General features: G+C 43.1%; 1 protein-coding gene across 1 annotated transcript in view; it reads left to right on the top strand.

The window, feature by feature from the left end:
* Positions 1-24,404, top strand: part of USH2A (usherin) — a 2,319,650-nt gene that overhangs the window by 286,914 nt on the left and 2,008,332 nt on the right. The window contains exons 7-8 of the mRNA XM_086925936.1: positions 1,824-2,045; positions 17,933-18,026. Of these exons, the coding sequence (XP_086782062.1) occupies positions 1,824-2,045; positions 17,933-18,026 (316 nt within the window). The remainder of the gene's footprint in view (positions 1-1,823; positions 2,046-17,932; positions 18,027-24,404) is intronic.

Genomic DNA, 24,404 nt, shown 5'->3' with positions numbered 1-24,404 from the left:
TCATTACCTCATTAAACAGCAAAATAGTTAATGTTAGAAGGAATCTTTATATATGTGGCAACATTCTGTGAGAACACCTGAAACTACAAGAGCAAATTATTTGTTCATTTATACAAAAGTTCATGGCGATATCAAGAAGCAAACGTTTTATGTGTACTCTGCATTTTTCTATTCAAGCTTGTTTTTCAAGCAATATTGCTTTAGCCAATATTGAGGTCCAGTACGAATACATAGATATGTCACAGTTTTATTTATTCTAAATAGGTTATTTAATCAAACTGCACATTTATTCTGAGAATGAATTAAGAACCAGTGTTGTTTTCTTGTAAATGTTAAAATCTGTTCTAGCAACTTGTAGCGAAAGCACCCTCATACTGAACATTGGGCCGTGTGCCTTGTATCCCTGAGGAAGCTCTTCAATGTGAGATAAAAAGGGGTTGGCTGTAGTCTTTTTTTTTTATTATTGCAATGAATATGATATGAACTAAATTAACTTTGTCTTAAATGGCTATAGTATATGGCGTACTTGAACTGTTGGACTTTACAAAGAATGAATTAGGAGAGTGCTTATTGTGCTTATTGTTACCTATCCTTTTCTGTGTATATAGAGACCAAACTTTAATCAATTAATGTACTGGGACAAAGGGGACAGGGTGCAAGTAGACCACATAAAGTACAGGAGGAAATCAAACAATGGGTTGAGACTGTTGCTCTCTTAACCCAGAAGAAATGTAGCTTTTCACCTTGCTTTCCTTGCCTCACTGTAGCATCACAAACACACATTGGCCATGCAAGATTGCTGATGAAACTGAAGGAAACCATCCTTGCATGGCCATTGCGTGCTGGATCACTTTTTGTACCAATATTGATGCTAAATACCATGGCATTAAATCTGAGTTTCGAGAGAGGGGCATGATTGGTTACTCAATGGAGCATTTGGGGTGATGCCCCACCAGTGTTGGAAGATGGTAGGAGATTGGTAAATTGGTCCATAGCACACCCACTGCTGTACATGTCAAATGAAGTGCAGATGAAAAATGATCTGGCATGCATATACAGATATTCGACTCTCAGACAGTGCACTTGATGCCTTCGCCAATACTTAACACCTTGATTGGTCATGACGAGGTCAGCTCGTCATGAGCCACTGCGCTCCGGTGCTCATGACGAGATGAGCTTGTCATGACCGCACCGGTTAAATGGAATGCTCGCATGCTGGGCATACATTTGGACATTTACATGTAATACTTCTTCAACATCATTTTGAGTTCAATTGCATTCTAAATGAATGAGTAAATTGAAAAGTGGAAATATATACTACTTGGTACCAGAATGGAGAAGCAATGCTAGTGAGTTGGTTTTTGACCTATTTGGCCAAGTGTACTTTAACACACTTTTCATATAAAGGACATGTCTTCCAAGTACACGTATACTAAGATATACATTTCAGGCCTTATAAGGCATGCACCCTTGAAGCATAGCTATAATTTCGATCGCATAATCCACATTCCAACATTATGAAGAATTCAAACAAAATTATATAAACTACTATTATATCAATAGTTCTCGATTGTTGTGATTGATTCTACATCATGCCACTGCTGACATTTATAGCTGCATTTGTGCATTATATATTGCTCATGTTTACTGTTTCTTTTGCATTAATAACTAAAAACTTCACAAGCTTAACTATTCATGGTCAATTAAAGCAATCTCTGCATATCTGTTTTCTTTAGCAACTTTAAAGATTCAACATTTTAGGATGCTCCCAAGCGGTTAAAATGGTATGTTTTCTCACCAGAGTGCTTTATATTTTTCCACAGCGCCACCCCATATTCCAAAGGAAATATTACATTTAGCATTCTAACTCCGGAACCCAATCGTCGTCCAGGCTACAATGATTTTTACAACACTCCAGATCTCCAGGACTTTGTTAAAGCTACCCATGTAAGGATTAGACTCATTGGTCAGTACTACACAACACAGCCTATGGTCAATGTTAGATGGAGGTACTACGGAATTAGTGAAATCACCATCAGTGGAAGGTAATTCTTTTTTGTCTCTTAACTGCTAAACTCCAGGGAAATGTGTTGCATTTAGATATACTACAAGTCAAAGGATATTGTAATAACTCAGAGCACTATTCTGCACCGAGGACACTTAGACAATGTTAATATCTGGGGGTGCTCTATCTTGTATAATGCATTGATTCTGTCTCTGACCCGTTAACTCCATAGTATTTTTCATGAAAATCTGTATGTGTGAGAGCAATACAAAAGACAATTGACCTTTGGTTCAGGTTTAATAATGTTTAGGACATTCACTGAGGTTTCGTCTTCTACGGATGTAATAAGTGTCAAGGGGCCAGATGTAGGTGGGCAAATACCGGTTGGTAACGGCCGATTTCGGCCGTTACCGGCCGGTATTTGGAGTTTTAGATCTAGGTAGCTTAAAAATGACAGATTTGGTAAATTTACCGAATCGGTAAATTTACTGATTCTGTAAATTACTGAATCGGTAAATTTACTGAATCAGTTTTGAGATGTAGGTGGCACTGAAAACAGTGCCACAGGGCCTTAAGGATTCGTTATTTACCACCAACTATCAGTTGGTGGTAAATAACGAAAACCTGTGTACATGCAAATCTGTGCATGTACACCTGTGCCATGTGACACACATACATGCCCTTAGGGCATGCGATTAGGGCATGTATGTGTGCCACATGGCACACAAGCCTGAATCAGGGGTGTAACAGAGTGTCAAAGTGCCACCCTGCCACCCTTGACTATTCAGTAATTTTAACGAATCAGTATTTACCGATTCGGTAATTGCCATTGATTCCTATGGGCCTCAAGGCCCATAGGGATCAATGGCAATTACGGAATCGGTAAATACCGATTCGGTAATTACCGAATCTTAACGATTCGGTAATTGTTACCAAATATTTACCTACATGGCATTTACCGATTTGTAAATACCGAATCGGTAAAATTCGGTATTTACGAATCGGTAAATGCCATTTACCTATATCTAGCCCAAGATTGCTTGTACCATGCTGACCAAGTGTTATATATAAATATCCAACATCTTTACATATTAAGAGTCACACAATGTCACTCAGAACGATTCACATTCCTGCATGGGTACTTAACTTCACTTATCTGATTAAAATTGACACAACACTACATTGACCTATCCATTTAAAATAAAAAAAAGATGTCCCAACTTGATCGGTTTGCACTAAGCCATGGACAAACACAATTCAAGATTCAGAAATGTGGTGCTAATTTGTTAAAAAGAATCAAAAGTTAGTAGGGGTTCTTAAAACAAATTTGGCAATTCACATTAACATCTTCTAGTTAGAAATAACTAAACATTGGCTGCAGTAAAGTCAAAAAAATTATTTGCTGATTTTCATCACTTCATTGTAATTTCAAATACCTATTTTGAGTTAATTAGCAAAGGAAATAGTGCCCTCGTGAACATTTTAGTTATGTATATTTCTGTTAATTTCTCAGAACTATAGCACTAATCTGAAAACAAAAATAAGCATTTCCAATCACTGAATTGTGCCACTGTTCCAGAACATCACAGTTTGCAATTGAGTGGAATCTCTTTGTAAAGGTGTCAAGATGATTATTACAACCAGTAATATTTTGCGATTGGCTAAAATGTAATCCTGGGAGACCTCATGCTTCTATAAGAATAAGTGGGTGGTCTCGAGCCCACCTTGTAGACAACACTTTACACAACCTGAATGACATGTCGAGAAGAGAGCCAATAAGAAAATGGCTTTTGGTCCCACCAGCCTGGGCCTACCTAAGACTAAAGAGAGTTTTAAATACACCTTGGGCTTGCCACACAGCCATTGTGATACAATAATGTGCTTCAGCCTTGCAGAGCAGTTGGGAGGATTGTGTTTTGTTCCTAACCCATTTAAAATGTTTTCTCCCCTCCCTTGACAAAGAGCCACAGAGATTGTATTTTCATTAGGGTAGCTTAACTACACAGGTGTCATCTAATCCTCAAAGCCATGTGTAAGTGACAGGAGGATTGCTATTGTGGCCACCACCCTTTCTTTCTTCAAAGGTGTCAAGAGGTTTGTTAATGTCCAAGCCTTCCAGGAGGACAGGGTAGAGATTTTCATGGACCCTTCTGGCCTTGTCCAGGTGCCTGAAGGGTGTATTTTGCTCCATTCTTTCCTACCTTGCCCAAAAGTGGAGTGATATTTGTTGTGTCTCATCTTTCCAAAGGGCAGGTGTATTCTCTGTTTCAAACAACACAAAAAGCCATCTGGGTAACTTACAGTGATCTAAGGAGATTCTCCTGATAATGATGCCAGGAATTGGAAATATGAGTTTAGCTGGAGTTGTATAAAAATCGTTGACAAACCCTCACCCATCAACCCATGTGTCATGATTTATTCTCAGGTTGTCACGTTCACCCAACAGTGTTTTGGGGGGGGCACTTGGGTGGTGGTAGGGATTCCCACCAAAAATGTGGTGAGGCATTGGTATGGTTAAAAATCACTTATAAAGAACACGAGTGCCTGTGACATAATGTTGGTTCCTCCCAGGGATAATAAAAACAATGGGAGTGAGGCACTGGGGATCGTTATTGTGCCTCTATCCCTATGATCAACATGTTTCAGCCTAGCAGGGCCCCCCTGCGGTCTTAGACTTTCTACAATATTGTGATCTACTATTGTACATTCAACTCTGATACATATGTGCACGCATACACACAATTTGTATGTGATGGAATAGTACTCTCTGATTTGGAAATTGTTGCATCATGCGGAGGGCACATCTCAAGTTGGTTAAATGCTGGCAAAACTCTTGAATGACTGACTCTGTGACTATAAGGGCAGCAGGGTGTCCTGACTTTCATGGGACTCTAAGCAGCCCTAATTAGGAAACCAAGAGCAAGAAGACAAATTTCCGAAACAGTGAGTACCACGTGCATTAGGCACATATTGTGTGTATGAGTGCACATCTATATCAGTGTTGAGTATGCCCACCAAGGGAGGGCAGAAAGCCCAGTAGCCACCAGGGATTTTTTACAGGAAAAGAAATATGGGTGGGGCTCCTTGTCCAGACATCTCACCTAACCCACACTGTCTTTCTGCCCCATCCCTCCAGGAGAATTTCCCATCCCCTAGATTTACCCACTGGCCCATTGGATGGCAGGGATTTTGGTTTGTAAAATAGTGTGCAGGCCAGGATGTCTGCTTTCAGGACACCCCCCCACCCTGAGGCCCCAACAGTCCCCTAGTACTCAGAACATCCCCGCCCAGATAGTAATTGAGAAGACATTTGGATTCTTTTGGGCTTAGCTTTGATATATAGGCCTGCAGAGATGAATACATTCATAGTTGCCCTATTGTTTTTCTGGAACAACCAGGAAACCTTATGAATCCTGGGCATTTCTGAAGCCTAGGACCAAGCAAATCCAGGGTGGCGTGGCTGGGTTCGCACTACATTTTATTCTCAGAATGCACTGCAAACATCCAACTTTTGTAGAATCATACATTTTCTTCACATCAAACCCTCTTGGACTCTTCTGGGTGTCGAGTTTTCAGAAATGTCCAAATTTAGTAGATTTAGTGCATCTGACCCGCATCTGGTTGGGGGAGGCAGCGATCCAAAGAGCCTGGTATGGGCGTGGTCCAAGTGAGAAGACATTGGACCACATACTGATGGTTAGGCCGGTAGCAAAGGGGCGGCCGGGACGTGGCCTGCCATCTTGAGATCTCCGTGGAGGCTGGTCCAGGCCTGAGTGAGGATGCCGAACTGAGGAGTATCACCGGGAGGAGGTCCAATGGCTGTGGCTTGCCGCCCCAGTGTGAAGTCCTAGGGTTTCTTGAGTCCTGGGAGGATCGAGAGGAGGTGACAGAGCACAGCTGCTGGGCTTTTACCCCAATCTGGGATCTCTGAGAGCGGGGGCAGAGTTGCAGCCTGGCGGCCCTTCCGGTAAGAGGGGAAGAGAGGGATTGCCTGCGGCTCAACATTAGTTTGAGTGAACAAAACTGGAACATACATATTATTAAAAATAAAAGAAAATTGGAGAACGCTCGCGGTGGTGAAGGGCGGTGGCGGGCCATCAGTTGGATGATCAGAGTTGTCTGGAGCCTCAATCCAGAAGGCCACGGTAGGCTGACAGAGCCGGTGGGCCATAAACTTAAAGAGCCATCGGGCCGGGGCCTTGAGGGTCGTCTGGGGGATGGGTCCTGAACCAGTGCGCCAATTCTGAATAACTGGGTTTCCCCCCAGACTGACTTGCCCGGGTCTGAGACCAGCTAGAGGCGAGGGCCAACAATAGTCTGTACCAAAGGTGTCAATCGATCCAAATGGAAAAATATACTGTGGCCATGGGATACATGGGGACCGAACTCAGTTGGAGGGCTCCCCTGGAAACGGGGGAAGGGACCCATCAAAGCCCTCACTGAAAAACATAATGAAGGCGATAAGAGAGTTGTGGGACCCCCTAGAACCAAAAATAGATATGGTCACGGAGGAGGTGAAACTATTGTGGGCTGACCTACGCAGGATGGCGGACAAAGTCTCAGAGGCAGAAACAGGAGGCATCCAAAACAAAACCAATAGGCTGGAAGAAAAGGTGCATGCCTCACAAAACAGCAAAAATACATGATGGCCCAGATTGAGGCCCAGGAGGGGAGGGTCAGACGCAACAACATCTGCGTGGTGGGGGTCCCGGAAGGGGCAGAGGGCCAGTCAACAGACCTATTCCTGGAGGACTTGATCCTCCATACCTTTCAGCCCAAGCGACTGTCTAGTTACTTCTCCAGTATTACATCTTTCATAGATTCACATGGTTGTATCTTCCCCGTCGTCATGGTGGGAGTCTCACGGTAACAGAATGACCAAGCAGTATCATAGAGAAGAAAAACTGCATAGAAAATCCCCATAGGGACTGTAATATTTGGTAACCAGACCATTTCCTTGTTTGGTCCAAAAGTAAGCCAATCAGCATTGCTGCCCTGCCCTCACACTCCCCAGCAGAAGCTTCCTGCCTCAGATTTCCAACCGCCTTCGTGTGAGAAAGGAGTCTCCCTGAGCTCTGCTCAGTTTTCTGTTCCTGAGTGAACTTTTGACCTTTTGGAATCTTACTTTACTGTCTTCTGGATTAAGGTATTGTGTGTACCTATTTTGTTCATTATGGCTGAAAGCTCTAAAAAGAGGCTGTTCAGGCCTTGCAGATCCTGTGGGAAGGCCAGGCTCTTCTCTGAGGACCCACATAAGGGCTGCCTTTTAAGCATGAGCGAATTTTGCGGATCTCGCGTTCGCGAATTCCCGCGAATTTGCGGATTTTTTTTTTTTGTGTTCGCCCGTGTTTCTGCCAGTTCGCGAGGGTTTTGTACACTTTCGCAAATTGCAAACTTACCTGTCGGGTCGCAAGTTTCGCGAACTTGTTGTTTCTACGTGTCCAGCCTGTTTGGGACACTCTTCTTCATCACTGCCACTCTCTGTCACCACTGCCACTCTCTGACTACTCATGCCACCCTCTGGCCCACCCATGCCACCCTCTGTTTCATCACCACACCCTCTGGTTGTCCAGTGTACATTATTTTCGGCAAAGCAAAGCACACCTTCCCTGCCTCAAGTGACCTGAATTAATTTGGGGCTGATTAATGTGTCACAGAATATTTTTTTAGCTGGCACCTGCTTCCTTAGTGCGCCCTGATTAGTGATCTTTTGCACTTGCTAAGTGCTTTCATTGTTGCAAAATTAGTTACAACACCTGCCCTGCCCCAACAGACAATAATGAATTAGGGGCTGATTAATGGATTTTAACTTCCAGCCTGGCTCCTGCTTGTCTCCCTTAGCTGTAATTCAGGACCTTTGTGGCATATGTGTAACTATTCTGAGGTTCAGAGCAGGGTCACATAATAGTTTCAACTGGCAACTGAACTCTGGAGGGGCCCCTCAGGAAGCACTACAGGAAATGGCTACTAATGATGAGCCTGAACTTTTGAACCTGGTAAGTAGTTACTTTCAGTTTTGCTAAGATCGTATTTCTGCAATTTTGCACTTATTCGCGGGGCGCGAACTCACGCGAACTCACGCGAACAGTGCGAGCAGTGCGAGCAAAATCCGCTGCTCGCGGATTTGCGGATTTTGCGGGAGATTCGCAAATCTCGCGGATTGAGGATTTCCCGAAAATCCGCAAAATCCGCGAGCGGAACGGATTTTCCGCCCATGCCTACTGCCTTTACTGTCTTCATCCTAAACATGTGGCTAAGGATTGTAAACTATGTAGAAAATTTTCTGACAAAACTAAAAGAGACAGAGAGGCTCGATTGCTGTTATGGCTTCAGAAGAAGAAGGCCACAGCAGGCTCTGATTCTGAGGAGGAATCTTCTCATTTGACACCCAAGAAGAGGAAGGCCTCTGTTTCTGAGGAGAAAGTGGAGCCTAAAAAGAGTAAGTCAAAGGAGAAACCTGCTTCATCTCTTCCTATTACTCCTCTAAAAAAGCAGTCAAGTCTGAAAGGGCCTGGGTCTGCTCCATCGACCAGTTCCCTAACTTCTGCTCCAAAATCTGTGGTAAAGACTTCAGCTCCGTCGACGACTTCACCGTCGACGACGACTTCGTCGACGACGACGGCTTCGTCGACGATGGGATCTAAGGCTGCGCCGACGGCGACAACGTCGACGACAACAACATCGATGAGTAGAATTTCGCCGTTGACAAAGACACCGTCGACGACGTCGACGACGACGACTCCGTCGACGACAGGTTCGACGTCGAGGATGTCGGCGGGAGCCCCGTCGACGATGATCTCGTCGACGAAGGCTCCGTCGACGAAGGCTCCGTCGACGATGGGCCCGTCGACGATGGTCCCGTCGACGGCCCCGTCGACGACACCGTCGACGAAAATGATTTTAACAACTGCGAAAGCATTCAAATCGCCGCAGTCGAAGACTATGATCTCTATCCGGTCTTTTCAGTCGACCAGGGGTTCGGCTACTATCAGTAAATCTGCGGAGTTTACCTCATGGACGCAGATTTCACCCTTGCCACCATCCTCATTGTTAGAGCACGACTCAGATGGAGAGGAGTCATCAGGTGCCGCCTACAGTCCCTCTCAGCTCCAGATAAAGAGCCAAGACACGGACGAAGAGGAAGTCTATTCCTTCAAGGACAGACCCCAATCTTCCAGATACGAGTCTTTTCAGGAATCTGGTGATTATGATGAGGAAGAGGAGCAACATGAGGACTCACGTGAGGAAGAGCGCCAAGAGTCGGTTTCTATACCTGTGTCTCTTGTGTCTGACCTTAGGTTGATGATTAACGACTACTACCGTCGTTTCCCAGAGGCTAACACCTCTCAACCATCTACGCAGGTGCCATCTTCACAGACACCTGTAACAAACACTGCCTCACAAGAGCAGAGGGTGAGATCACCGCCAGTTGTAACTATAAGGGATGATCTAACGGAATCCGACGAGGATGAACAGCCTGAAGAAGGAGAACTTATTCATGATGCTTCGGGGCAGGAATGGAATGAATACATTTTGCCATCGGCTCCGTCACCTATCCCACTACCGTCTACCTCCCCTCCTCAAGACATCGGAGGTTTCCACGATATCATGGAAAAAGCGGCTAAGAGGTTCAACTTGGAGGTAGAAGTTCAAGAGACGGATTGTTTCTTGTATGATTTCAAGGACGATGCCAAAAGATCGCTTCGCTCAATTCCTATTATCCCTTATATCTGGGAAGAGGGCCTAAAGATTTTAAAAACACCGGCTTCCATAGCGGTTTCTGTTCCTCGAATTGAAAAAAAGTACAGAGCGCCTGAGTCTGCAGCAGCCTGTCTCATAGGGCACCCCAGACCGGAATCAGTCGTGACGCAGGCGGCGCAGAGAAATTCAAAAAACCCGGTGGCTACTTCCTTAGTGCCACCAGACAAAGAAGGACGGAGAATGGATGGTGCCGGTAAGAGGTTTGCAGTAATGGCAGCCTCTACTATTAAAGCGGCAAATGCAATGGCCCTTATTAGCCGTTTCAACAGGCAAATGTGGTCAGATCTTGCACCCATACTATCCGCACTGTCGGAAGATAGAAAGGAGGAGGCGGCAGCCATCCTTAAAGACGGAGCTAAATCTGCTGCCGAATCTATCGACATCGCCATGGATGTCTAGTCTATGGCCTTCAGACAGATGGCTGGGGCGGTTTCGCTTCGCAGGCAAGGCTGGCTAAAAGCGACTTCGTTTCGCCCGGAAGTGCAGGCGAAGATTGTCGACATGCCTTTTGATGGCGAAAATTTATTTGGGAAGCATATAGACGAGGCCTTGCAAGGCATAAAATCTGACACGGATACAGCTAGAGCGCTGGGTTCCCTTCAACAGGGAAGGTTTCAGTCCTTTCGAAAAAGGGGTGCACGAGGTCAATTTAATCAAAGACCCTCTTTTCAGACCAATCGATATCAACCGTATAACCAACGGGGATATCGACAATACAATGCCAACAACCAGTACAGGTCCTCCAACTCCTCTTATCAGCAGCAGTCTAGGGGCAAAACAAACACCAGAGGGAAGAATCAACAGTCTAACAGACGTCAATGATTTCAGGCAGGCGCTCCCCACACAACAGATCTCGGAAAACGACCACTATCTGTCTCAATACTTCAACAACTGGATGTCCATAACTTCGGACAAATGGGTTCTGGATGTCATAAGCAGGGGTCATACTCTGGAATTTCTAGAAATTCCACCAAATCATCCCCCGGTGCTCAGGCTCAACAAACATCGTCAGGAAATGCAGAAGGAAGTGCAATCACTTCTGCAAAGGGAGCCATAGAGGAAGTGCCACAACATCTCAGAGGGACAGGCTTCTACTCGCACTTCTTTCTCATCAAAAAGAAACAGACCCTGAAATGGAGACAGGTATTGGATTTGCGGGATCTGAATCAATACATAAAGAAGATACCCTTCAGAATGCTATCTTTGCAAGAGATCCTACTAATGATAAAGGAAAGAGACTAGATGGCATCTTTGGATCTCTTGGATGCGTACTTCCATATTCCCATTCATCGGAAGCACAGGAAGTATTTACGATTTGTCGTGGAGAGTCGCCACTTTCAATTCAAAGTCCTGCCATTCGGACTCAAATCAGCCCCGAGGGTGTTCACCAAATGCATGGCCCCGGTGGCGGCCCACTTAAGATTGCAAGGGCATTATGTTTACCCATATCTGGACGACTGGCTGGTGACAGGTCCATCTTTCAGAGAGGCAACGAGATCGCTCCAGTGCTGCATCCGACTGTTTCAGCGCTTGGGACTACGGACCAACTTGGAGAAGTCTTCGCTGACTCCGGCCCAGGGCATCCAATTCTTAGGGGCATGGATATGCACCAGAGCGGGAAAGGCCTATCCTTCCGAGGACCGAATGAGAAAGATCATGGGTCTAACGGCGTCGCTTCAAACAAAAAGGTCCACTTCTGTGAGAGTGTACAAGTCCATGTTGGGGATGATATCATCCTGCATCCCACTGGTGCCAAACTGTCGCCTTCGTATGAGGCCTTTACAGGAACAACTGGACGAGCAGTGGGTTCAGTCCAAAGGAACCTTCGAGGATCGGATTACCATCACGACCCGTATGAAGGTGGCCATGTCATGGTGGAAGGTTCAAAAGAACTTGGACCAGGGCTTGAACTTTGTACCTCGAGATCACGACTTCGTGATGACAACGGACGCTTCGCTGAAAGGATGGGGTGCGCATCTTCAGGAGCTGGAGATTCAAGGCCTGTGGTCAGACTGGGAAGCACAGCTTCACATAAACATGTTGGAGCTCAAAGCGGTGTTTCTGGGGCTCCAAGCATTCCTTCCCAGGATACGCCAATCGTCGGTACTTATCCAAACGGACAGCACCACGACTATGTTTTACTTGCTGAAACAGGGTGGAACAAGATCCAAACAGCTGTCGACATTGGCGCAAAGAATCTGGAAATGGCTGATAACCAACGGCATTTCAATTCAAGTTCAACATATACAGGGAGTGCTCAACATACGGGCAGATGCCCTGAGTCGCACTTCCAAGGTGACGCACGAGTGGGAACTGCACGACACTCAGCTTCGCAACCTGTTTCTAAGGTGGGGCACTCCCACATTAGACTTGTTCGCAACAAAAAACAACTCAAAGTGCGTTCAGTTTGCGTCCAGATACCATCAGCAAGGATCCAAGGGAAATGCATTCCACATGGACTGGACGGGGAGGTTTGCCTACGCGTTCCCTCCATTTCCTTTGATACCGCGAGTTCTTCGCAAGATGAGATCGGAACCGTGCCATGTCATTCTGATAGCACCAGTCTGGCCAAGACAGGCGTGGTTTTCAGACCTACTTCAGATGTCGAAGGGCAACAAGATCCAGCTTCCGACATTCAAGGACCTCATTTCCATGAGAGACGGTCAGATCCTGCATCCGGATCTGCAATCACTAAAATTGTCAGCATGGAACCTCATGAGCGGGAATTTCAAAACCTAGACATTCCGCAGGAATGCAGGCATACTCTCTCGCAAGCCAGAGCTGTGTCAACAAACAAAACATATGCGGCGAAATGGACCCGTTTCTGCCACTGGTGCGACAGTCAAAACGTACACCCGTTTGAAGTTCACCCCGAAGGTATCCTACCTTACCTGCTGTCTCTATCTAAGGCAGGTCTGTCGCATGCCTCGGTTAAAGTGCATTTGGCAGCAATATCACGTTTCAGGAGGAAGCCAAACGAGCCATCCCTCTGGTCTTCCAGGATAATAAAAGAATTTATCAAAGGACTTTTTAGAGTTTATCCACCCATTCGGCGTCCACCAGTGCCGTGGCACCTCAATACAGTCCTATCTCAACTTATGAGGCCTCCTTTCGAGCCTATACACAAAACAGACTTGCAATTCCTATCTTGGAAGGCAGCCCTACTTCTTGCACTGACATCAGCAAGGAGGGTAAGTGAAATTCAGGCATTTTCAGTAGAAGAGCCCTTCTTACAATTTCGCAAGGACAGAGTTGTATTAAGGACAAATCCAACTTTTATTCCCAACGTTCCTACGTCTTTTCACCTCAATGAGCCTATTATTTTGCCTACCTTTTTCAGCAACCCCTCATCGGAAGCAGAAAAGGCATTGCACTCCCTGGACATCTCTAGATGCTTGAAGTTCTACATTGAACGGACAAGGACTTTCCGCAAATCCAAGCAATTATTTATTGCTTTCGAAGGTCAAAGGAAAGGCCTTCCTCTGTCAAGACTGAGTATTGCCAGATGGATATCATCAGCTATCCTGAAATGTCATGAGAAAGCGGGAAAGCCGCTCTGTTCTAAAGTGAATGCACATTCCACAAGGAAGATGGCAACTTCAATGGCCTTGTTCGCAGGAGTGTCGCTGCCCGACATCTGCAGAGCAGCAACGTGGAAGAGCGTGCATTCATTTACAAGACACTACTGTCTAGACACTGCGTTGGAAAGAGGACACGGCAGTGGGACAAGCTGTTCTGAAACGCCTATTTCAGTAAGGTATGTTTTAATTGTCTGATTGTTTTTCTATGCAGTACTTTGATTTATGTTTGAGCATAAATATATATCTATGCATTTATCGTATTATTTTGATGTATGTGGTTATATCATTGCTTTACTGCAGAGCTTCCTTCTGGGTTCTGTCCTGGAAACGCTACAAATTTTGTGAGCACTGCTTACTACTCTGATACAAGCATGTGAATCTATGAAAGATGTAATACTGGAGAAGGAATTAGTTACTTACCTGTACACTATAGTTCTCCAGTATTATCTTTCATAGATTCACATGCGCCCGCCCGCCTCCCCGTTTCTCAGACAGATCCTGTTTCTCGGTATTATCCATGTCTCTCACTCGGGGACGGAAATCTGAGGCAGGAAGCTTCTGCTGGGGAGTGTGAGGGCAGGGCAGCAATGCTGATTGGCTGACTTTTGGACCAAACAAGGAAATGGTCTGGTTACCAAATATTACAGTCCCTATGGGGATTTTCTATGCAGTTTTTCTTCTCTATGATACTGCTTGGTCATTCTGTTACCGTGAGACTCCCACCATGACGACGGGGAAGATACAAGCATGTGAATCTATGAAAGATAATACTGGAGAACTATAGTGTACAGGTAAGTAACTAATTCCTTCTCAATTAAGCAGGCGCATAGAGCACTGGGGCAGCAGCAGCGCCCGGGGGTCCCCCACGCACCCTCATTGCGAGAATACTGAACTTCCTAGACCGCAACGCGATTTTGCAAGCAGCACGTTTACACAGTGATCTAACACATGAGAATGCAACAATCCGATTCTTCCCGGACTTTACCCTGCAGGTGCAGTACCAGCTGAGATCGTTCGACGCAGTCAAGAAAGCCTTGAGAGATAAAAATCTAAAGTACATGATTCTGTTTCCGGCAGAGCTCAAGGTTCTGATGGAGGGGAAGCAGCTATTTTCGCTTCACCAGTGTGAGCGTGCTACTGGCTGGAGGGCCAGAGGATGGCCGGTGGGAGAAAAACCAGAAGAAACCAACTGACCTAAGGATTAGCCCACAGAAAGGAAGGGACCGGGGATCTCCGGCCTGTCAGTCGGAACCAGATATGGACAAAGATGAAAGACAATAAGTAACTTTCAGCAACCAACTGTCACATAGCACATGGGATATTACGGTTCAGCTCAGTGGGGGTCATCATGAGAGGTAGGGCCCGAAGAGAGGTGGTCCGAGGGGTCCGAGCGACTCAATAAGAGAAAAGTTGGCCTGTTATACAATGGGCAGGGGTCATAAGATTGAGATGATCTCTTTAATAATCTTGTAATGCAGGTTGGTTGTGTATTGCCCTCCAATTGCTTAATAAACAGTTGCGGGCGAGAGGCACACTGCAGGTTGGGGTGGTTGGGGGGTTTTCTCTAAACTAAGCAGGTATGCAGGGAGTAGTTGAGTTTTTCATTTTTTTATGTTTGGTTGAATAGTTATGTTCATGAAATGATTAGAAAAAGTGCAGTGTGAATACTAACTGCCTTAAACCCTGGGGAAGGGTGGCACTCTACAACATGATGTCCCTTCCCAGATTGCGATACGCCTTAGAAAACACACTGTTTTGGGTCCCACCAACCTTTTTCAAACAAATTGCCCACAAACTCAGATTGTTGCTGTGGAAGGGGGAGCACTATGCATAGCCCTGAAGAATTTTACAAAGAGTGTATATGATGGAGGACTAGAAATCCCAGATATGAGAAATTACTACTGGGCCTCATAACTCCTGATTGAGCCGGCTTACAGGGTGGATCGGTCTGCAATGCCCGTTGGCAATCATGAAATTATAATTTACGTGGATAAAAAGAAATTGGGAATGCTGATTCACACACCGACAACGGAGTCGAGCTGGCTACATACCAATCTATACCTGAGTTGGCACTCCAAATTGAAAGCTATGACCCCACTAAGGTACTGTGAACAGTTGAAGGAGGTGTCAAGCCTGCAGGGGTTTTCTCTGTGAGAAACAATAGGGATTGAACACCTGAGCGATGTATGGAGAAATGGTTCCCTGCTCTCTTTCAAGACTATTAGCCAGAAGTTTGAACTCTCTCCCACACAGAGATTTTGTTATCTTCATCTAGAAGGCACATCCAGGAAGGCACCCACCTCCCTGGAGGATATACTGTTGGCAGATCCCATTCCAGAAAAGGGAATATTGGTGAATTACAGGAAATTAATTAACAACACACCAGAGCCAATGGGACGGCTTCAAGAGACTTGGGTGGAGGACATGGGGGACAGGGACGATGAGGATTGGATGGACGCCCTACAAAGCCCCCGAGATACAGCCATTTGGGCCAGATTCAGGTTAATCCAATTAAAAGTCCTACAGCGCTCATATTATGCACACACCCTGTTGTACAAACTGGAGAGGGCAGAGTCACCCATGTGTCTCAGAGGCTGCGCACAGGAGGGATCCTTCTACCATATCCTCTGGGACTGCCCGGCGATACCATGTTACTGGAAGGGGGTGGCGGAGAGAATGTCTGGGGCCCTGGAGACGAGGGTTCCAATGACTGCAAAGTGGCTATTACTGATGATTGCGGGTGAGGAAGAATGGCCACGTCATTCTAGGATATGGCTGGCACTGGTATCAACGGTGGCAAAAAGAAATATTGCATGGAAATGGGGGCTCCTCACCCCGACAGTGGTGGAGTGGGAGGCTGATATGGACTGGTGTAAGAGGACAGAGGAAGTGATCTACAAGGTCAGAGGATATCCCAAAAAATGGGGAAAATATGGTCCCCATAGGGGAATTACAGAGGAGCAATACTAGGGCTATGAGGTGCTAGGGGGATCAAGGTGGATTACACTTTACAACAGAGACACATGGCTAGCTTAGACCAAATGCGAAAGGGAGGGGCAATGTTTTAGGTGTCAGATTTTATTTATGCTATCTTAGGCCACTCCGGGGGACGGTTAATGTACATAAGTATGAAGATGTTTGTGCTGTAGGACCAATATGCACAATGTATGATGAGCATGTTAATACTAATAAAAAGATTTATAAAAATAAAAATAATCTTGCACTTAGAGTAACCTCAAATGAAGAGTTGTAGATATAGCCACTATTCATAATCACTGTGTTTTGGAAACATTTAAAAAATGCATAGGTTTCCCTTTTTTCATTCAGCTGATTTTACTATATGAATTGCTGCATGGTAGTACACAGTGAAATATCATTATGAGCTGCAGCTCATTTATTGGCACTGGGTATCACATATATTTGAACAACTAACAAATACTGTACATCCCAGGGGGGTCTGACAAATGTAAAGGTTTAATACTTTTGCATATCAGTTACTGGGTAAACAATTACAGTAAAAACTTGTCACAAATTGCTACTTTTTCCTCCATATTTTCATTATTTATTTGATTTCAATATTTTGTATCTTTGTGATAGCAGTTATCTACATGAATGCCACTTGCTGAATTGAAATGTTTTCAAGTTTTCACACATATAGAGCTTTTCAGGTTTACCTATTGGTTTCACACGTTTCCACAACAAACTGCAATTATGTAGAAAACCCCAAAATCGGAAAAGTCGCTGGACACTTAAAACTTGTTGGAAACATATTTTTTACAACCCTGATTATTTCTGAAAGCTGGAAAGATGGTGATATGAACACAGTATTTTTTTTTAAAAAAAACACACACCTACTTGCACAGCATTTCTTTACCATTTTTCCAAAATAACAAAATAATGCCATATTTCAGCTACTTTCTCAGTTTCCTCCAGGCAAATCCATAAACTCCATATACCTTTAGAATGCCAACTGTGCATAAAAAAGTTATGCAATTTTCGCTTAAATACAATGTGCAGAAAAAAGGTATGAAGGCCTAGTTGCAATCGGCCCCAAAAACCCAGATAATGCAATGACCGGTTTAGGTCTCTTAGTGCATCAAAGAATGAATTTAGATTGCAGATGTAGAACAGAAAATAAGTAGGTATTTTAGATGCACATACATCCCACCGAGAATTTTGCTGCTGATGTATAAATTAAGGTATAGTTACACCTAGGAACAATTTCATAAATCCTTGACTGTCAGTCTTAGACTGTCCAACAAAAGCATTACTGTGTTAAAAGTGACCAGAATCGAAATTATGAGAAGGAATGTGATGTAAAGCAATGTCATAAATATTAGTTTTAATACATGTTATCTACAATGCTGGGAAGGTGTTGCTTGGGATTATTATTCATGTGAATACATCTATTAGCAAGTGTTTGTGATTGGCCACAAGGGGTATCATGTCTGTCTACAAATCCTGAGACTTTCTTGCCAAGCTTCTGATTACATCAACCAAATTATGATATCATCAAAATCGTTAATTAGTTGGGCTCCTATGGCAACCCTTGGAATACTAAAATGTTCTTTATTCTAAATTGCAGGTGTAATTGTCATGGACATGCTGATCAATGTGACACAAGCCTTAAACCATACAAATGCCTTTGCCACCCAGAAAGTCACACAGATGGAGATAATGTAAGTTTTTGAAATTTGTAAGCCTATTTAAATAGTTATCCCAAAGACTTTAACCTATTTTTGTTTGTATTTTATTAAATTAAAAACATACTACATGTAGATAACAAATGTGTTAACCACATACTCAGACATATAAGCCACAGGCATGTCAAATGTTGCCTTTTGCCACTTAGTGGCAATTTCTTTTTCAAATGTTGTAAACCACAATTTTCTGAAAGGCGGTTTCATGATGCCATGTCAAACATTTGAAAACAGCATACCAGAAGGATGACATAGAATCACAGAAAAATCTGAGTTCACACTCCCTAAAGTTAGAAATAGTTCCATATCTTAAAGTATGAATATCTGTAGCAAAATACTGGTTTGGGAAGGACCTATAACTCATTAAACTAAAGTGCAACTGCTCATATAATGCCCAGCGTGACAGGTATATTCATGTATCTGAAGGGCTATTTGCAAAAGATGCCTTAAGTGAAAAAATATGTACTACTTACAAATGTTCTCTGAACTTTTCCACCTTCTGCCACTGTTTTGAATGTTGCTTCGCACAACTTCATGCGCGTGGTGACGGAAAACTATCTTTACCATACCCACAATGGGCACATTTTCTCGATGTGTGGCTTTTTTAGGTTAAAATAAATATTGTGGGTGTCTACTGAATTGGATTACATGAGAGCATTTGAGACATTCATTGAGTTTGCACTATGGAAGAAGATAAAAGATTTGTACAAGGAAGTCGTAGTTACAATAAACAAAGCTAAACTTTGTTGTGGGCTTCATGAACATTCATCAGCATCACAACACATTGTAAGAAAGGTATATAATTTAGAAATGTAAATTGCTGATAGATGGATTGACTGGACAACAGAATTGTTTTTAAAATGTGAATGCTCTATTTAAAGCAAATATGCATTCTGAAATCTGTTAGCAAATTAGCTGTGTGGCCTTTAACTAAGACTTTGAGCCAAAATTAACGAAAGCAACATGAACATTTTGACATGGTCGTATTTTAGGTCTGTACACAAATTCCAGCTCTATACATGCATGAACTATGCCTGCCATAATCTGAAAACAAATCTGTTATTTGTGCACACTTCTGATATTTTCCAATTTCCTAACCCTACCGTTGTACACTACGGGAAACATGGTTTACAATGCATTGCTATTACATCGCGGTTTTCACAACGACTTGCGCTGCATGGTGCTCTAGGACATGGAATACTATAATTTACTATCCAACACCTTCCTTACTGTACGTAGACTGGAGTTGGAATAGTAAATTATACTACTCCTAAGTCCAGCGCCCTCCAACTCAAGTCGTTGTAACGACTTGCATTGTAAAACCAGCGATATAATGTACCGCAATCTAAATGTATGCGTTGCAACGTCATACATCTGTGCACTACAGGCATTGCCTATTCAATACATGCATTTCTGGTACAGCGTGCTATGCTTTCCACCCCACTTATGCTTGGTCTTCATTACCCAGATTACCCTTCCTTGTTCCAGTACTTACTGAAAGGGGTGAGTCCACCTATCCCCAGGCCCCACATGTAATGTCTTAGCTAAACAGAAAAAAGAACTGTCAGCGTTCTTCCTCTGTCCTCCCCTTTAGGTTTGTCTCTGTCACAAGGAACTGTAATGGGTGAGAACACTTGCATTATTACCTAACATTGCATGTACTGGCACGAACAAGAGTAATGAAGAATCAGGGTAACACATTCACCTGATACTGGAAATATTTAGGAACATCTAATTTGCTGCATATTAATAAACAAAATATGAATAAAAACAGGAGGAGATTGCTGTGCATTACATTACAAACAAATACAATAACACTTTTAAACAATGAATAGCCCATACAATAGCCTTGAAACCAGGGATCTTGAATTGATACAGAGAAAAAGAACATGTTGAACATGGCTTCCTCTTGAGAAAAGCAATGTACTACATCACCATTTACTTCATAAGCAGAAACCAATAGTACATAGCACTTTTCTACCACTAAATATAAATGAATGTCAATACAAGGTGGCTGTAGCCTAGTAATGCCAAATAAAGCCTTGTTATGCTAACCTAAACACATCTGAATTAAGCATTATGTTCTGCTTATTAAGAACTCTCCCTCAGCCCCTGATGATTTCAAAATATTCATGCTACACTTACAACATTTTAATCATTGTTGACTCCTTTTCATGCACTCCTGCTTTGAGGTCATCACATTCGATATCTTCTCTCTTCCTTTTCCTAGCCATCTTACTAGTCATCCTCTTCCTTCCACAACTGCATTTCGAACTCCTAATGTAAATAACTTGTGATTTGAAATTGAAATAGTATCACTATACCCACTACAAATATTATGACTACTAATGCTGTTAGTAGAAATAGTTACTTTATGCGGTAGCCGAGTACCATCAAAGTATACAAACATATAACATTACAATAGGTACATCAGAGTACATTTTAAAAATATCTTACAGCACCGTTCAATTTCCCTGTTTTCAGCAGCAAATAGAGGCTATTCAAAATGTGTTCTCTTCCATTACTACTACCACAGAAAAACAAAAGCTGTGGACATGCTAGGCTATGTGTAAATAGTGCAAAACACTTTAACACATGTCAAATGTACCTTTATACTTAATACATAAGATACATAAAATTGACACAATTAAAATCAGCCAATAATTAAAAAAGAATTATTCTAAGCACTAGAAATCAAATTCAGCAATCTACTGCGTTTGTACCAGACTGCCTGTAAAACTTTACTCGTAGCAATAACAATAACAGGAGTAGTATCGCTTTATAAAATTCTAAGACCCACTAAATATTTGTGCACCTTCAAATTATGACAATGCTGTTAGTATTTTCTTCAATAAATCAACACCAATCCTGCAATGCAATGCTCAATCTCAATAAATCATATGCCACATTTTTCCTGCATACTAGCTTCTTTAGTTGGATCAACCGTACTCAAAACATTAGTTACAGTATTAATATACTTCTTAATAATCATAGAAATATAATGTACATAAGTACAACAATGATGCGCCTTATTTACACAAAACACTCCACGTTCTTCTGCCACATTATATCTAATGCAAGGCGATTTTGAATAACCACTCAACGAATATCAAACATCTCTTTATTCATCTTAGTTATTGACCAAATGTTCCACTATTGTAAACAACGTTCTAACCTTAGCAACACTCAAGCTCACACCAATAGGAGGAACCAGTATATCAAACACATTTAATAACTGTAGACCAGCATTATCTCTCTTTACTATTCCAAAATTCTATTTAGTCATTTAACTCAAATATTAGGGAACACAAGGAAAAATAAAAATAACCGACCCAATCTATTAGAAGAATAAAATAAACAGATTTCATGCAAGCATAATGCATGATTTTAAACATATAATCAATCACACCTAACATAAACATCTTTCTTATACAGTAATAAACACACTCACTAGTCCCAATCTAAATTGTTTTAGCACATGGATTTTGAAGTGTCATTCTTGAAATACACACATTTCTTTCCCTTCCTTGTCCAATATTAAGACATTTTGTGAGCTCTTAAATAACATTTCTTCTACTCAATTAAAGTTATTTTCTTTCACTCCATCTGATGCCTCTTTTGAGTTTTGATTCACAGGCTCAAACCTGAGTTTGCTACATGCATCTCGATGATGGAGAACAGTGTTCCAGAAGAAGAACAAGAACAATAGTAAAATTAAAAATAAGAAAATCAAACTTCCAATATTTCAGCTCTGAAAAGCATTTGGGGCTCCTTCCCCTTTGTTAATGTTAAGAAAAATATGTTTTAGGAGTAGATAGGGGTTATGGACCACTGCCTACTCTTAAAAATGGGAGTCAAACATTTCATTATTTTTTTAAACGCATCCTGTTTTCCTTTAGGTAAAATAGACTGCATTAAAACATGCTTGCTTAATCCAAAAGCAATTACAGAAAATATGGTCTACTGTCCTCAGTAGGGCACCATCCCTGCTATGGCAATGATTCATAGTGGGTTAAAATATGTGACTTTCTTCATTAATATGCATGAGGTAGGTAGATTTGTGACTGATTATGAATCAGACTTTTGCAAACCTACCTATTAGCTCAGAAGTTTTTTCACAAAAAGAAATGGGTTTGGTAAACGTCGGTGCAAAATTTGCAACAACTGTTACCTACTCCATTCTTTGTACATTTGTCCCTAAATCTCTAAACAAGGTGTAAAATGTCAAAAAAATCCCCTTTGTTAGAACATAGCTCTCTTTTCTTCTCATTACCTTTGATCATAATGTCCTCAGAGGGCTCTTCCATATCTGATCTTTCTTTTCATTCTCACTTTTATTATCTATTTGTTTATGTTCATACAGGATACCACGAAGGGCTACCGATAAGGAAGGATTGTCAATTGCATTTTCATAAGGCCCTACTCTTTGGAGATCCACTTTGCAGGCATGACCATATTTATACAATTATCAAAGAGTTCCTATATTCACTGCTGTCTCTTTTCCCTTTAAATGAGGGTGTTGGATACTGCGGAATTAGATTGGAGTATACAAGAAAACTCCTCAAGAGTAGCTCCTGGCAAATCAGTAAGGCAAGCTTGCTGTGTGTGATATTCTCTGTCACTTGGTCATAGAGGCAGTCTGATTCAGATAGAACTGACTGCCACAACCACAAATTTAAACCACAATGAGCTGCAACCACCTTTGGCAACATTTCGAGCCCTACAACCCTGTCAGGACCTCGCAATACTACCCTATGCCCAACCTCCCCTGCCCATATTCTCACCCTCCAGACACTCACCATCAGACAAGAATTACCTGGACAACACCAGGTAGGTGTTTAGGAAGAAACAGCGGCAATGCAGCAGGAGCCTTCATAGGCAACAGGGACCCCATCACTAGGGCAGTTTTTTGTTTAAAAGGGGAGGGGTCTGCACAACCTCCCCTCCCAGAATCCTAATAGGCCCAGGGACCTCATCCCCCACGGCACAATACAATATTTTAATTGGCAGGGTGCCCCAGTAACCACCCAGGGCACCCACCAAGCACCCATTGAGGGCCATGGGGGATCCTAAGAGTCCCCTCGGCACTAGCCGACTTCCCGCATAGTGTGGGAGATGGCATTTGCTGCAGCTCAGAGAGAGCAGGTGCTTTTGCATGCTCCTTCCGGATAGGAGCAATATATATTTTGTTCTCTGAGCACAATTCTGCTCCCAGCCAGTGGGTGCATTGTTAAAACTTCCACCAGCTGGCAGCAGACTTAATGTTTGCTCCCGTTTGGCAGGAGATTTGAAACTGCTCCCAGCAGACAGGAGCAAACATAACCACGGGCAACAAAACTGTGTCCCGAGATGGTTTACTCGAGACACAGCAGCTGAGCCGCCCCAGGGGCTGGGGTACCCATGTTATGTTAGTATGAATTTGTTATATTAGTATGAATTTGTAGAGCGCACGTTCACCCCGGGGTTTCTTGGCGCTGTGCACCGCTGGGGAGCCCGTCCTGGCTTTCCCTGTGAGTAGTCCCTATTGGGCATCCCCAAGGTGAATTCAAAGAAAGGAGGTACCCCTGTAGTATATGACAGGGAAGGGGGTATTATTATGTTTTAGAATGTAACCCATGCTGGGAGGTAATACATTTTAGTATTATTTTTGTAATCGACTTAAACTTGCTTATTGAGTATATTTTCTAAAGACTTTGTGTGAATGTCCATTTTTTGCCTTGCTTGTACATGTTTTATTGGCTAATTAGAATAGGGAGAATTATCCTTATATCTTCTACCCCGTCTAGCATTTTTTGTCCAGCCATTCTAGCCTACCACGGTCTGAACAGGGACTCTTGTTTTGCTGATCCCCAAGGTGAAGCCAGGCATCCCCGGCAGCGAGGGGGCCGTTGTGGAGATTAAGCAAGCTATTGCCCAGAGTTGCAGCGTGGGACCCATGGTTAGAGAGTCACCGATGCGAGATTTATCGAGCCCGCTGACATTGGTTCCGTACCCTGCCGCGTGGGCCATGGTCATTAAAGGGTTAGGAAGGGGGCAGTACAACCCCCTTCCCAATTAATTTAAGACACAGTTGTGGGGGATGGGGTTCCCAGGGCATAAAATGGCTAAAAGAGGGGGGCTGCATACTCCCCACCCATCGATAACATACCCATCCCCAGGGGGATGAGGTCCCCAGGGATGCAGATGGGCTGAGTCTAAAACTTCTGAGGGAATTTACACCAAATCACAAAAGGCATATTATGCAAATCAAGATCCAGCTCCTGCCAAATGGGGCGTAATTCCGTTAAGTAGTTTTTGTGATGGCGCTTTCTACAGAAGTCTATAGAAAATGCATGACATATTTTCTGTTTTGGGACC

Source organism: Lissotriton vulgaris, chromosome 6, assembly GCF_964263255.1.
Source record: "Lissotriton vulgaris chromosome 6, aLisVul1.2, whole genome shotgun sequence".
Classification (NCBI taxonomy): domain Eukaryota; kingdom Metazoa; phylum Chordata; class Amphibia; order Caudata; family Salamandridae; genus Lissotriton; species Lissotriton vulgaris.
Note: the sequence above shows the minus strand (reverse complement) of the source record. Positions and strands in the feature narration are given on the sequence as shown.